Source organism: Xyrauchen texanus, chromosome 34, assembly GCF_025860055.1.
Source record: "Xyrauchen texanus isolate HMW12.3.18 chromosome 34, RBS_HiC_50CHRs, whole genome shotgun sequence".
Taxonomy (NCBI): Eukaryota; Metazoa; Chordata; class Actinopteri; order Cypriniformes; family Catostomidae; genus Xyrauchen; species Xyrauchen texanus.
This window is the reverse complement of record NC_068309.1, coordinates 34,543,006-34,556,898: the sequence shown is the minus strand read 5'-3', so window position 1 is coordinate 34,556,898 and position 13,893 is coordinate 34,543,006. Positions and strand designations below refer to the sequence as shown.

The 13,893-nt window shown below is 37.6% G+C and overlaps 1 protein-coding gene across 1 annotated transcript; it reads left to right on the top strand.

Moving 5' to 3' along the window:
* The first annotated feature begins 5,576 nt into the window (after positions 1-5,576).
* On the top strand, positions 5,577-10,028 carry LOC127628028 (zinc finger CCHC domain-containing protein 10-like). The gene is made up of 4 exons (XM_052104678.1): positions 5,577-5,639; positions 5,837-5,998; positions 6,242-6,286; positions 9,196-10,028. The coding sequence occupies exons 1-4, from the start codon at positions 5,599-5,601 to the stop codon at positions 9,428-9,430; spliced, it is 483 nt and encodes a 160-aa protein (XP_051960638.1). The 5' UTR covers positions 5,577-5,598; the 3' UTR covers positions 9,431-10,028.
* Positions 10,029-13,893: the final 3,865 nt, after the last annotated feature.

The window sequence follows — 13,893 nt, the reverse complement described above, 5'->3', positions numbered from 1 at the left end:
GATCCGTAATCCTGGATAGGGGATAGACTCTATTCTTCTCTGGAGTTTCCCAGGGTGTGAAGCGACGATGTGGGGATACTCACGAGTCCCTGGCTGAGCGCTGCTACGTTGGAGTTTACCCCAGTGGACGAGAGGGTCGCCTTCCTATGCCTACGGGTTGTGGGGGGGGGACTCTGACTGTTGTCTGTGCATATGCACCGAACAGTAGTTCAGAGTATTCTGCCTTCTTGGAGACCCTGAATGGAGTCCTGAATAGGGCCCCAGTAGGGGACTCCATAGTGATGCTGGGTGACTTCAACACGCATGTGGGAAATGACAGGGACACCTGGAGAGGCGTGATTGAGAGGAACGGCCTCCCCCGATCTGAACCCGAGTGGATGTTTGTTGTTAGACTTCTGTGCTAGTCATGGATTATCTATAACAAACACCATGTTCGAACATAAGGATGCTCATAAGTGTACGTGGTACCAGAGAAACGGGGAACCATCCAAGAATATGTTTTGGACACTCGGATGAAGAGAGGGGCGGAGCTGTCAACCGATCACCATCTGGTGGTGAGTTGGGTCAGGGGGTGGGGATTCTGGACAGACCTGTGAAGCTCAAGCTAGTAGTGCGGGTGAACTGGGAACATTTGGAGGAGGCCCCTTTCTGTGAGATCTTCAACTCACACCTCTGGCTGAGCTTTCCAGGCATCCCTGCGGAGGTTGGGGACATTGAACCGGAGTGGGCAATGTTCAAACCTTCCATTGCCGAAGCTGCGGTGGAGAGCTGCGGCCTCAAGGTCTTAGGTGCCTCAAAGGGCGGTAACCCTCGAACACCATGGTGGACACTGGTGGTCAGAGAAGTTGTCTGACTGAAGAAAGAGGCCTTCCGGGATATGTTGTCCCAGAGGTCTCCGGCGGCAGTTGCAAGCCTCCATGCCATGAGGGAGGCAAAGCAGTGGGTGTGGGAAAAGATCAGAGAAGCCATGGAGAATGACTTTTGGTCTGCTTCTGGAAAACCATCCGCCACCTTAGGAGGGGGAAACGGGGAACCATCCAAGCTCTATACAGCAAAGATGGGACACTGTTGACATCAACCAAGGAGGTTATTGGGTGGTGGAAGGAACACTTTGAAGAACTCCTAAATCCCAACACTATAATAGAGGCAGTGCTGGAGGCTGATGGGGATCAGATTCAATTTCCCTGGGGGAGGTCACTGAGGGAGTCAAACAACTCTGCAGTGACAAAGCCCTGGGGATTGATGAGATCCGACCAGAAATGCTGAAAGGTTTGGATGTGGAGGGGGTGTCATGGATGACACACCTCTTCAACATTGCGTGGAAGTCTGGGACAGTGCCTAAGGAGTGGCAGAATGGGGTGGTGGATCCCCTCTTCAAAAAGGGGGACAAGAGAGTGTGTACCAACTACAGGGGTATCACACTTCTCAGCCTCCCTGGTAAAGTTTACTCCAAGGTGCTGAAGAGGAGGGTTCGGCCGATTGTCAAACCTCAGATTGAAGAGGAACAATGCAGGTTCTGTCCTGGCCGTGGAACGACAGACCAGATCTTTACTCTCGCAAGGATCCTGGAGGGGGCCTGGGAGTATGCTCATAGTGCGTGTACATGTGTTTTGTGGATCATATGACTGGGTCCCCCAGGAGATACTGTGGGAGGTGCTGCGGGAGTACGGGTTAGGGGGGTCCCTTCTTAGGGCGATCCAATCCCTATACGTCCAAAGCAAGAGCTGTGTCCGGGTCCTCGGCACAAAGTCAAGTTCGTTCCATGTGGGGGTTTGTCTCCACCAGGGCTGCGCTTTGTCACCAATCCTGTTTGTGATATTCATGGACAGGATATCGAGGTGTAGTTAGGGTGGGGAATTAGCACCTCTAAATCTGAGGCCATGGTTCTCAGCAGGAAACAGGGAAGGAGGTATTGCCCCAAGTGAAGGAGTTCTAGTACTTCGGGGTCTTGTTCATGAGTGAGGGGACAATGGAGCCTCCCGCTGGAGAGGCCGGAGAATCGGGATAATGGGGAGCGGTGTTGCACTCGCTCTATCGCTCAGTTGTCATGAAAAGAGAGCTGAGCTAGAAGGCAAAGCTCTCGATCTACCGGTCAATTTTCATTCCTACCCTCACCTATGTTCATGAAGGCTGGGTCATGACCGAAAGAACTAGGTCGCGAGTACAAGTGGCCGAAATGGGTTTCCTCTGAAGGGTGGTGGGCTTCTCCCTTAGAGATAGGGTGACGAGCTCAGTCATCCGTGAGGTGCTCGGAGTAGAACCGCTGCTCCTTTGTGTTGAAAGGTGCCAGTTGAGGTGGTTTGGGCATCTGGTAAGGATGCCCCCTGGGCGCCTCCCTAGGGAGGTGTTTCAGGCACGTCCAGCTGGGAGGAGGCCTCGGGGAAGACCCAGGACTAGGTGGAGAGATTACATCTCCACACTGGCCTGGGAATGCCTCAGGGTGCCCCAGTCAGAGCTGGTTAATGTGGCTCGGGATAGGGAAGTTTGGGGCTCCCTGCTGGAGCTACTGCCCCCGCAACCCCGACTTCGAATAAGCGGTTGAAGATGGATGGATGTATATATATATATATATATATATATATATATATATATATATATATATAGGGCTGTCGATTTAACATTATTAACGCGTTAAAAAATGTACATTCCTGTAGCAGAAGAGTTCATCATTGATAAGACAATACAAAAAGCGGCTTTAGAATACAATGTATTGTTTACTACCATATTATTGATCATAAGCCAATCATTGGCATACAGTTCACAGCAATCCATTTCACAAGAGAATTTGTCAATCAGTTGGAGATTTATTATGAGGGCTTGTTTAAGGACCCGTCAATTTACACCTGCGTCAGACATTTTTTTTTTAAAAATTGTGCTTACAATACTTTTACATCTAGAGCCAAGAGGTATATTAAAACAAACAACAGCAAAAAGGAAAATAAATAAATGAACAGTTTAATAAAAATATCAAATTGTTTACATATTTCAATACACTTTACTGCTTTCTTGTTGCTCACATTGGAAATTGTTCTTAGGTATTGCTGAACCTCTGAATTAAAAATTAAAACTAATGGTTTATAACCACCATAAAGCAGAACATTAATCAAATAATATTCCTTATGAAGAGACATGTCATAGCTAAAAAAAAACCAAATAAAACATTTTCAAAACAAAGTTGAAAGCTGGGAATAATATGATCTCTAACAAGCTTGCAGAAATCAGACCAAAAACAAGTCGAGTAGGGACAACTCCAAAATAAATGAAAATAAATTTCCTCCTGCAGACCACAAAATGTACAGAATATCACATAGTGTCTATCACACAGTGGTGTGATAGACATCACAATTAAATCTCTCTACAAGAAAATAATTAGTGAGGTAGTACTTATAAATAATTCTGAAGGAAATTTCTTTGATTTTATTCGTGATTAAATATTTATGGGTAACTTCCAAATTTTGGAAGTCCAGCCACACCCTGCATCAGACATGCTTATGTGCATCATAAACATCAAATGTTTAGGTCACTATGTCAAGTTAAATATAGTTTAATACTCAGTTTTAAACACATCTTGAGATCCCTTAGTTCGCATTTGCGCTCCTTCAAGTGTTTTGAACACAAGAACGTAACGCATGTTTGTGATGTTTTGCCTACTGAAGAGTTGTTTTGTTCACTGTATAAACTGTACGTTGCTCATACAGCTGAAATTTCACTTACTGCCCTCTGGAGTAAACAGGTGATACTTCAAACTCTTCCTTATTATGGTCTGGGGGAAGTGTGATTAATTGCGTTAATTTTTTTAACGCATTATTTTTTGTTAAATAAATCACACTGAATTAACAGGTTAAATCGACAGCCCTAATATATATATATATATATATATATATATATATATATATATATATATATATATATATATATATATATATATATATATATATATGTGTGTATATATATATATATATATGTGTATATATATATATATATATATGTATATATATATATATATATATATATATATATATATATATATATATATATATATATATATATATATATATATAGTGTTTTATATTTTATTTTTTATTATCTATGTCCTGTTGTTGTACCCAATTTGCACCGGCTTCTGTCACCATGACAAATTCTGAGGCAATAAATCTGATTCTGATTTGGAAATATTTTTAATTTTTATTTTTGCCTTCAATAATTGAAAAGAGAAAAAAAAAACAATAAAGCAATTAAAATTCTAAAAATCTTAATTTATATAATGTCCTAACCCCTTTTAATTTATATTCCTTGAGGATTACATTTCGTACATGTTCAGTGTTGTTGTTGTCACTAAAAAAATATACAACATTTGACTACATTAATAATGAATGTAATATTTTTTCCTTGATGTATTTATTAAATGTTATTTATTCACAAGATGAAATGAGTTTTGATTTTTGCATCAATTACATTAATATAGTTTTTGTTTGCAGAATTGTGAAAAAAAAGTGAATGCAATGAGTGACTATTGACTATAAGCAATGACAAATTTTTTAATTTAGCCTTTAGTCTTTGTATATTACATTTTTATGTGTATTCAGTGTGCTTGTTGTCACTAAAAAAACTTTAATGTAATATTTTACATTTAATACTTCACGACTTCAGTGGTGTGTAATAGCTTTTTCTGTATTTTAGTTTTATCAAATGTTATTTACTCACAAAATGAAATGGTTTGGATTTTTGCCTTATATAGTTACAATAATTACATTACATTACTGTAATTAATTACATTACTTTATAGTGGCAGAATTGCGGAAAAAAACAGGAAAGCGGTTGAAAGATTTAGCATTTATATAATATTACAACCCCTGAATATTATTATTATTAGTAGTATTACATTTCTTCTTTAAGTGTATTACATTTTGTAGATGTTCAACTTGCTGTCTGTAATTTTTTTCCTCATTGAAAAGGTTTAACCCCTAAAGACATGAATTGTAATTTTACAACATATGTAGGAAACCATGAGCACTCACATTAAAATGAAGACTCCAGCCATCAGTAACCTTATAAAAGCTGTTTTATTCTAAATGGAGAGGGTCCACACATGGGGGCTGCCATGTTAGAGTCACATGACCAGCTGAATACTACTCTATAAATCTCCAATACTGTCCTGTTATTTGACACATTCACTCATTGATTAAAGTAATCATGACTGACTGTGAATACTACATTTCTACAATGACATCTGAAACTGAAATTTTGATTTTAAATTATGCTGCATCCAAACCGCTAGGTGTCACTGTAAGTCCAAGATGACACAACGACAAACGTTACTTTTAAACAAACCTCTAATATATGAGTTTGCAATATCCTATAATTTTATTTTATATTTACAAGACACAAGAAGTTTAAAAGTAATTCGTCTGAAAATTCCTAAATATATTTACATATCACGCTCAGTTACATTTGTAGACCAATACATAGACTTGTTGGGAGACTTTAGAAAGAAAGCCACAAATAAATAAGTAATGCACCTCCCATATGTTAGATGGCGCACTTTATTTTTCAGACTCTACATTGAAACCGGACAACAGACACAAGATCGCAGCCAAAATGGCTACTCCCATGCACAGATTGATCGCACGAAGACAAGCGTAAGTTATTTTACATATTTAACGATATTGGAGTTGAGATTTAAATTATACATGTAATTTATTCAGTATATATGTTTTAGTAGTCGTCTACTTGGAAATTGTGCAGTCTCCGTCCCGTAAGTCTTTTAGCTACAACGCAATGGGTGTTAGAACCCAACCTCACACGTATATGTTGTTGTTTCATGTTATTCTTACAGGGAAGCTAACAAACAACACGTTCGCTGTCAGAAATGTCTGGAATATGGCCACTGGTCTTATGAGTGCACAGGGAAAAGAAAGTACCTTTATAGACCTTCCAGGACAGCTGAGTTGAAAAAGAAATTGAAAGACAAAGAAAACAACGCCTCAAATGAGACGGGGTAAGAAACTAAATGTTCATGTTATTTAGAAAAATATTAGATATTGATATTAATTGTCCTCCTACTTTTCGTATCGGATGAAATCCACTATTTATTCACGTATTTTGTGCCAGTTCTTTTATCGAGAAAGTCCTTGCTATAGTGTGAAGTGACTTTTACAGTACTTAGCTTTGTTCTTTGATCATTTCATTAAATATTGAAATGAAACATGCATTTCAACTGTGCTCTCTTGATTTCCCACAGACCTGGAATAGTTTCACAGACTGAAAAAACGACAAAGAAAAAAAGGTGATTCTTTTTATCTTTCTGAGAATGTCTAGTTTGTCAATACAGACTTTGTGTTATGCTCCATGCATAGTAAAACACTTGAAGTTTTAGTTCACTCAAAAATGTAAAATTCTCTCATGCCATCCCAGATGTGTATGACTGACTTTCTTCTGCTGAATACAAACAAAGATTTTTAGAAGAATATTTCAGCTCTGAATGTCCATACAATGCAAGTGAATGGTGACCGAAACTTTGAAGCTCTAAAAAGGAGTTAAAGCCAATATAAAAGTAATCCATATGACTCCAGTGGTTTAATAATAGTTGACAATGATAATAACATTTAGAGTGTTATAGCTATTCTATATTATGGAAACTAATGAATTTCAAGCTTTGTTTCATGATAACATGGTAAGGGATATTAAAGATGATAGTTTTTATAGAATTACTGCAGTTTTATTTGCATTTATTAATATGGCAGACACTTTTATCCAAAGCGACTTACAAAAGAGGAATAATACATCATAAAGCAGTTCATCTTAAGAAAACAGTGGTATGAAAGTGCTGGATTACAAAGTTTCACTAGCATCAGTAGTATCCAAGACAGATTAGAGTGCAACAAATATATATATATATATATATATATATATATATATATATATACATATACATATACACTGGTGGCCAAAAGTTTGGAATAATGTACAAACGTAGCTGTTTTGGAAGGAAATTGGTACTTAAACTCAGCAATGTGGCATTCAACTGATCACAAAGTGGCATTCAACTGATCGCAAAGTATAGTCAGGACATTACTGATGTAATAAACAGCAGCATCATTATTTGAAAAAAAGTAATTTTTGATCAAATCTAGACAGGCCCCATTTCCAGCAGTCATCACTCCAACACCTTATCCTTGGGTAATCATGCTAAATGTATAATTTGGTACTAGAAATTCACTTCAAACACAGTTGAAAGCTATTTGGTTCATTAAATGAAACTTAACATTGTCTTTGTGGGGTTTTTTTTTGTAGTTGCCACAGTATGCAATAGACTGGCATGTCTTAAAATCAATATTAGGTAAAAAATGGCAGAAAAAAAAAAGAAACACCTTTCTCTAGAAACTCATGAGTCAAGCATTGTTTTGAGGAATGAAGGCTTTACAAGGCTTGAAATTTCCAAAAAACTGAAGATTTCATACAAAGGTGTACACTACAGTCTTCAAATACAAAGCACAACTGACTCTAACAAGGACAGAAAGAGATGTGGAAGACCAGATGTACAACTAAACAAGAGGATAAGTACATCAGAGTCTCTAGTTTGAGAAATAGACGCCTCACATGTCCTCAGCTGACAGCTTCATTGAATTCTACCCACTCAACACCAGTTTCATGTACAACAATAAAGAGAAGACTCAGGGGTGCAGGCCTTATGGGAAGAATTGCAAAGAAAAAGACACTTTTGAAACAGAAAAACAAAAAGAAAGGTTAGAGTGGGCAAAGAAACACAGATAACTGGTAGAGAGTGTTATGGATCTTAACCCCATTGAGCTTTTGTGGGATCAGTTAGACTGTAAGGTGGGTGAGGAGTGCCCAACAAGACAGTCACGTCTATGGCAAGTGCTACAGGAAGTGTGGGGTGAAATGTCACCAGAGTATCTGGACAAACTGACAGCTAGAATGTCAAGAATCTGCAAAGCTGTCATTGCTGCACGTGGAGGGCTTTTTGATGAGACTCTTTGAAGTAGTTTAAGAAGTTCTGAAAGTTTTATTCAAGTTGTAATAGTAATTTTTCACGTTATTAATGTCCTGACTATACATTGTGATCAGTTGAATGCCACTTTGGTGAATAAAATTACCAATTTCTTTTCATAAGAGCAAATTCTGTACATTATTCCAAACTTTTGGCCGCCAGTGTATATTTATTTTTATGAGTACAGTGTATATTGGCGGAGGGCGGGGCCGGGTCGTGATACTACAGTATCCGTATTAGGCTAATTATGCCTCCGTGAGGTTTAAAGGCTGACTGCAGAGGGCCGTGCGGGAGAGAGAGATCGTTAGCGGACATGTCCGTCTTATGTGTGTTTGTGTCTTCTTTTAAGTTTACCATTAAACCATTATTTATATTGAAAAGCCGGTTCTCGCCTCCTCCTTTTACACAGTACACATTAATGTCTTTCGTGGGAACACTGGGTTCCCTTGTCATTCTCTCTCTTCCGCACGGCCCTCTGCAGTCAGCCTTTAAACCTCACGGAGGCATAATTAGCCTAATACGGGACCAGGTGTGTAGTATCATGACCCGGCCCTGCCACAATGGTCAAATGCTCATGGAAAAGATGTGTCTATAGCTGTTTGTTTTTTTTATACAGTTTGGACCGCTAACTATCACATTAATATATTGTACAGTAGAATTATCTAATCTTGAAATGATATCAAACATATCAAACGTTTGATACCAAATGTACTACATATTAACAGTATAATTATTATTGAATCTACACATCAAGTGTCATACCTGATTGTTCAAGGCAGAAATGGTGAGAATCGAACTCAATTAAGTAAATTAATTTAAAAAAAATATTTTATATAAATGATATACTGTATTTATTGAAAATATAATGTTCATAATTTATATATATGATGTGTATCACCTCACCGGCACACAACTTGCCCTTATTTTTACACCAAGGGTAAATGAAGTGTGCCGTTATGTTGAGTTTGATGTAAAAATCGCATGGATTCACAGTGAAGTCACAATGCAAAAGAACAGATACATAACCAATTTATTTTCACGTATAATGGTGTCCGAGATCTGAATTGAAAATGTCAAATTTAATGTGAATCTGTTCTCACTAACATTCAGATCTTTTAATGGCAAACGTGTATCAGTTTTGGGCTGCAGTGTGAACCTCACACTTCTTTGCTGTTTTCATTCAGGTCCTTCTCCAGTTCCAGCGGTAGCAGCAGTGATTCCTCCAGCTCTTCCAGTGACTCTTCCTCCGACAGCAGCGATTCGTCCAGCTCCTCGTCCTCGTCTGAAGACAGCAGTAGTGACAGCGAGGACAGTTCCAGCTCATCTTCCTTGTCCGCTTCCTCCAGTTCTGACTCTGATTCAGATTCCTCAAGCAGTTCCGACCACGGCCCACCAAAAAAGAGAAAAAAGAAGAAATGAGGCCCCAATTTATCCAATTCAAAAACGGAACTCATATCACACACTGAATTTACTGGCAACAGCCTGGTAAAGTTACAGTACCCCTACAAAGTTTTTCTTTCTCTAGTACATGTATTCATACACAGGATATGAGAGCAGTGGTATCTCAAGACTATAAATTATAATGCAGTCACACTTAATTCATTTATACTGACACATGTTGTTTTATTATACTTCTATTGACTTCCTTTTGACCATAAACAATCCATTTCTGATTCTCTGTAGTTAGAGTGTGCATTATTTTACTTCTGTGACTGCAAACATATATTAAATGGGTACATATTGAAAGGGGCTGGGACAATCTTTTAAGAACAATGGTCTTCTGAAATAAAAAGAATAACATGATTTTTGTGAGATGTGGTGAAAATTTAGTATCAATATCAAAGAATGAGATCAAATGCAGTGAAATGTACTATTTCAACAATAATGCTCAGTTACTGCTTTAATGTAGAATCCATTTTTAAAAATTGCAGTATATCTTTACAGATATACATGTGTACATAAATAAGCAATGGAATAATAATACTTAAAGCATGTGAGAGTTATTAAATGCATCTGACTAATAGGTTTTCATGCATTGATGTGTAAAGAGAGTGGAGAAACAAACACACACACACACTCCCTCCTGTGTCTCAGTATCATGACTACCTAGACATCATTTTGGAGTAGAGATAAATGGATCATTTGGTTTAGTTATATCAATATTTACACTTTTCTACATTACTGGTTAAGATTTGGACTAGCAGTAATTTGTTTGTAATTAGCAAGAATAGGCAGTGTCGGTTAAGTTACTTAAAGTAATCCACTTCTAATTACTTTTTTTAAAATGTAATCAGATTACTTAATTGGAAAAAGTTAATATATTACAATTACGTTACTTTTACAATGCTTTCCTATTCCGTTCAATGAATTCAAAATAATGTCTCTCCTCCTTGTGAATTTTCGCACACCATTCAGCTGTCACAGAAATATAAGACGTACATATGCAGATTAATTAATATTTCAAATGTATAATAGATAAATAATATTATTTAAGAAATATGTGTAACCCAAGTAATGTACAAAGGATTATAAACATCGGTGAAAATCAGTAAAGTAATCTGATTACATCTGAATGTAATGCATTACACTACCTTTTTTGTTTTAGTAGTCATCTGATTACAATAACAAATTCCTTTGTAATCAGATTACACCCAACACTGAGAATAGCAGAAAACCAAACTGTTACACCAATGTGCACTCAACAGGAAACAACAGCCTTTACAGGTAAAGTAACATTAAGGTATCATTTGCATAAATTATGTGTTATGGAACAGACATTTATTCTCAAGTGTCAAAATGTCATTAATAATAGTAATATTCAAGCACCAAAAATGCTGGGGCACTTACAGTTATCATCTTCTATGGCAGACCTTTGAAACTTCCATAGGAAAAATGCTGAGATTTGGCACACTAATAGGGTTTATATAAAAAGCCCACAGACCAGGTTTGGAGTCTCCAGGCCGTACTCTGTAGTGCCACCACAACAACTCAAAAATGTAAACCTTGAAAAATAATTCTTATAAATGCTGTCCTCAAGGCGATTTTAATGCACCACTAACATTAGAACTCCACTTATTACAATGGCTGTCATGTGTTGGATTGTGGCGTTAATGTTTTTTTCTATGCTACTACTCCTGTAAAATAAGTTTCAATTTTGTTGAAAAGTTACACCAAAACGAAGTTGATTGGAGTGACTGCTGTGCTTGGCTTTGCTGACTCGAAGCTTGGTGGCTGTTAGCATTGTGGCAGAATGGTGCAGTGGATGGTGTACAGAAATGTGCTATGTGAAGTGGTTGGCTTGCTTTGAGTGTCATATTCGGTCTTTGTTCTTTGTGTCCTGCTCAAGCACAAAGTATACTTTGGTCAGACGTGAAAGCTAGGCGTTTGCATGCAGATTTCGTCATCAGCAGAGTGAGTGCTTGAGCACTGAACACCTATAGCCAGAATTTTCTAACCGCGTGCACTCTGTCTGAACCTTCACGTCAAGAGTGTGCATGTGTGAGGAGTTCTGGAGATGAATGCATTTTTATAAATCGAGTCTGAAGGAATACAAAAACATTTATGGATGTAAACTCTTAAAGATAAATAGTCCACTCAAAGCAGTCGTAGCGCGCATGCACAAACCGCCTGTGTATTCACGCACTGTCAAATTAAGTATACTTTGCAAGGCTGGTTGGACTGTATGCAGACACTAATCGTTCGCATCAAAACCAAGAATAATTTGGGCTTGACATTTCTTTGCTTGGCTCCATTATTGCTGCTTGCAACTATATTTGTTGTTGTAAAAAAAATAAATAAAAAAAAAAACACCTCATAATGCAATTATGGGAGGTGCTACCTAACTTGTGCACTTAACAGTCAGTAAGTTGGTGACATTTGCTGGAATAAACAATTACATGTAAATTTCAACAATGTCCAGTAGATGGCTCCAGTGCTGCGTGAATTGGCTGATCTTTAAAAGCCAATGTTGTAACAAACTTAAATCCTAGATCCTATCAGAAGTTATACATGTAATATACATTTACACATTTTAAAAAACAATTATTTGCAAAATTGTAGCATTTTATAAACCACTTGTGTTGATGTGTCATATTTTGCAGTGATGCTCCAATATGCTGCCACAGTCAAATCTGATTGTGTTACAGAGAAAAGTTACCTGTCATTTATATCAAAGATCAGAATTCTAGCATAAACTTTGTCACACAGGGGTCAGGCTCAGACTTCTAACTGTGTGGTATGTTTGGTATACAGCCGTGGCCAAAAGTATTGGCAATGACATAAATGTTGTTTTGCAGTATTTGTAGATTATTGTTTCACATGTTTCTATGGTATACTAAGATAAGCATTTCCTAAGTTTTAAAGGCTTTTATTGGCAAAAACATTCAATATATGCAAAGAGTCAATATTTACAGTGTTGACCCATGTTCTTCATAACCTCTGCAATTCGCTCTGGCATGCTGGATATCAGCTTCTGGGCCAAATCCTGACTGATGGCGATCCATTCTTGACTTATTAGTGCTCAGAGTTGATCACATTTTGTGGGCTTCTGCTTGTCCACTCGCCTTTTGAGGATTGACCACAGGTTCTCTATGGGATTAAGATCTGGGGAGTTGCCTGACCACGGATCCAACATTTCAATGTAATGATCTCCGAGACACTTCATTATCACTCTTGCCTTGTGACATAGTGCTCCATCATGCTGGAAATTGCACGGATCATCACTAGTTTGCTCCTGGATCGTTGGGAGAAGTTGCTCTTACAGGGCGTTTTGATACCATTCTTTATTCATGGCATTGTTTTTGGGCAGAATTGTGAGAGAGCCCACTCCCTTGGATGAAAAGTAACCCCACACATGGATGCTCTCAGGATGCTTCACTGTTGGCACGACACAGAACTTATGGTAGCGTTCACCTTTTCTTCTCGATTTTCGATTTTCCAGATGTCCCAAACAGTCGGAAGGGGGCTTCATCAGAGACAATATCTTTGCACCAGACTTCTGCTGTCCAATCCTTGTACTTCCTGCAGAATTTCAGTCTGTCCTTGATGTTTTTCTTGAAGAGAAGTGGCTTTTTTGCTGCCCTTCTTGACACCAGGCCATTGTCCAAAAGACTTTGCCTCACTGTGTTAGATGATGTTGATCTTCAAATCTAGTGATGTGCACGTGTTTGTTTGTTGATTAGGTAGTTTGGGAAATAGAAAATATCATTAGCCTGTTAATGAAATCAAATGAAGTCTATGAGATTACTAAAGTAGTCAAAAACGTGTGTGTGTGTGTATGGGTTTTTTTGCATTGTGGATGTTTTATAGTCTCACCCCTTCATTTATATGTGATTGTGTTCTGCATTGCATCTGATTTAGTGATTTTTAGTTGACAGATGGGGGGAAAAACTCTGTATTGCAGTCTCACCCATTCTTTTCATATAGTGGGTCAATTTTAAACCTGACAATACAAGTGTCACTTTTTGTTTTTAAAACTACTTAGACTGTTTGTATCAAGTCCAGGTTTGTTTTGTGTGTGTGGAGGAAAAGTCACCAAATCTTGTACAACTATGATAAAGGATACCATTTTTTGTTAAAGATACAAAATTACCTGAACAATATATGAGGGTTTACTTTTAGTATTGTAATTAGGTTACAAATATTTGTTTATTTTGAATACATTTTAAACGTTAATTATGCTCATGTACGACTGTTTGTGTTTCTGTGATAGCAAATTATTATTTTAAATTCACTGTGCCTGAAAAAACATCAACAAAAAAAACGTGATTTAGACAGTAAAGTAAAGGGAAAGTAATTAGTGACAATATTTCTTTGTCAATGGAGTAATCAGTAAAGCAATCTGATTACAATTTTAATTAAAGTAATTAGCAAATTGTAGTGGG

Excerpts from the sequence above, each read along its gene's own strand:
- LOC127628028 (XM_052104678.1), top strand. The coding sequence starts at position 5,599 with ATGGCTACTCCCATGCACAGATTGATCGCACGAAGACAAGC. Across the intron at positions 5,999-6,241 it reads AACGCCTCAAATGAGACGGG|ACCTGGAATAGTTTCACAGA; the intron begins GTAAGAAACTAA and ends GATTTCCCACAG. Across the intron at positions 6,287-9,195 it reads AAAACGACAAAGAAAAAAAG|GTCCTTCTCCAGTTCCAGCG; the intron begins GTGATTCTTTTT and ends GTTTTCATTCAG.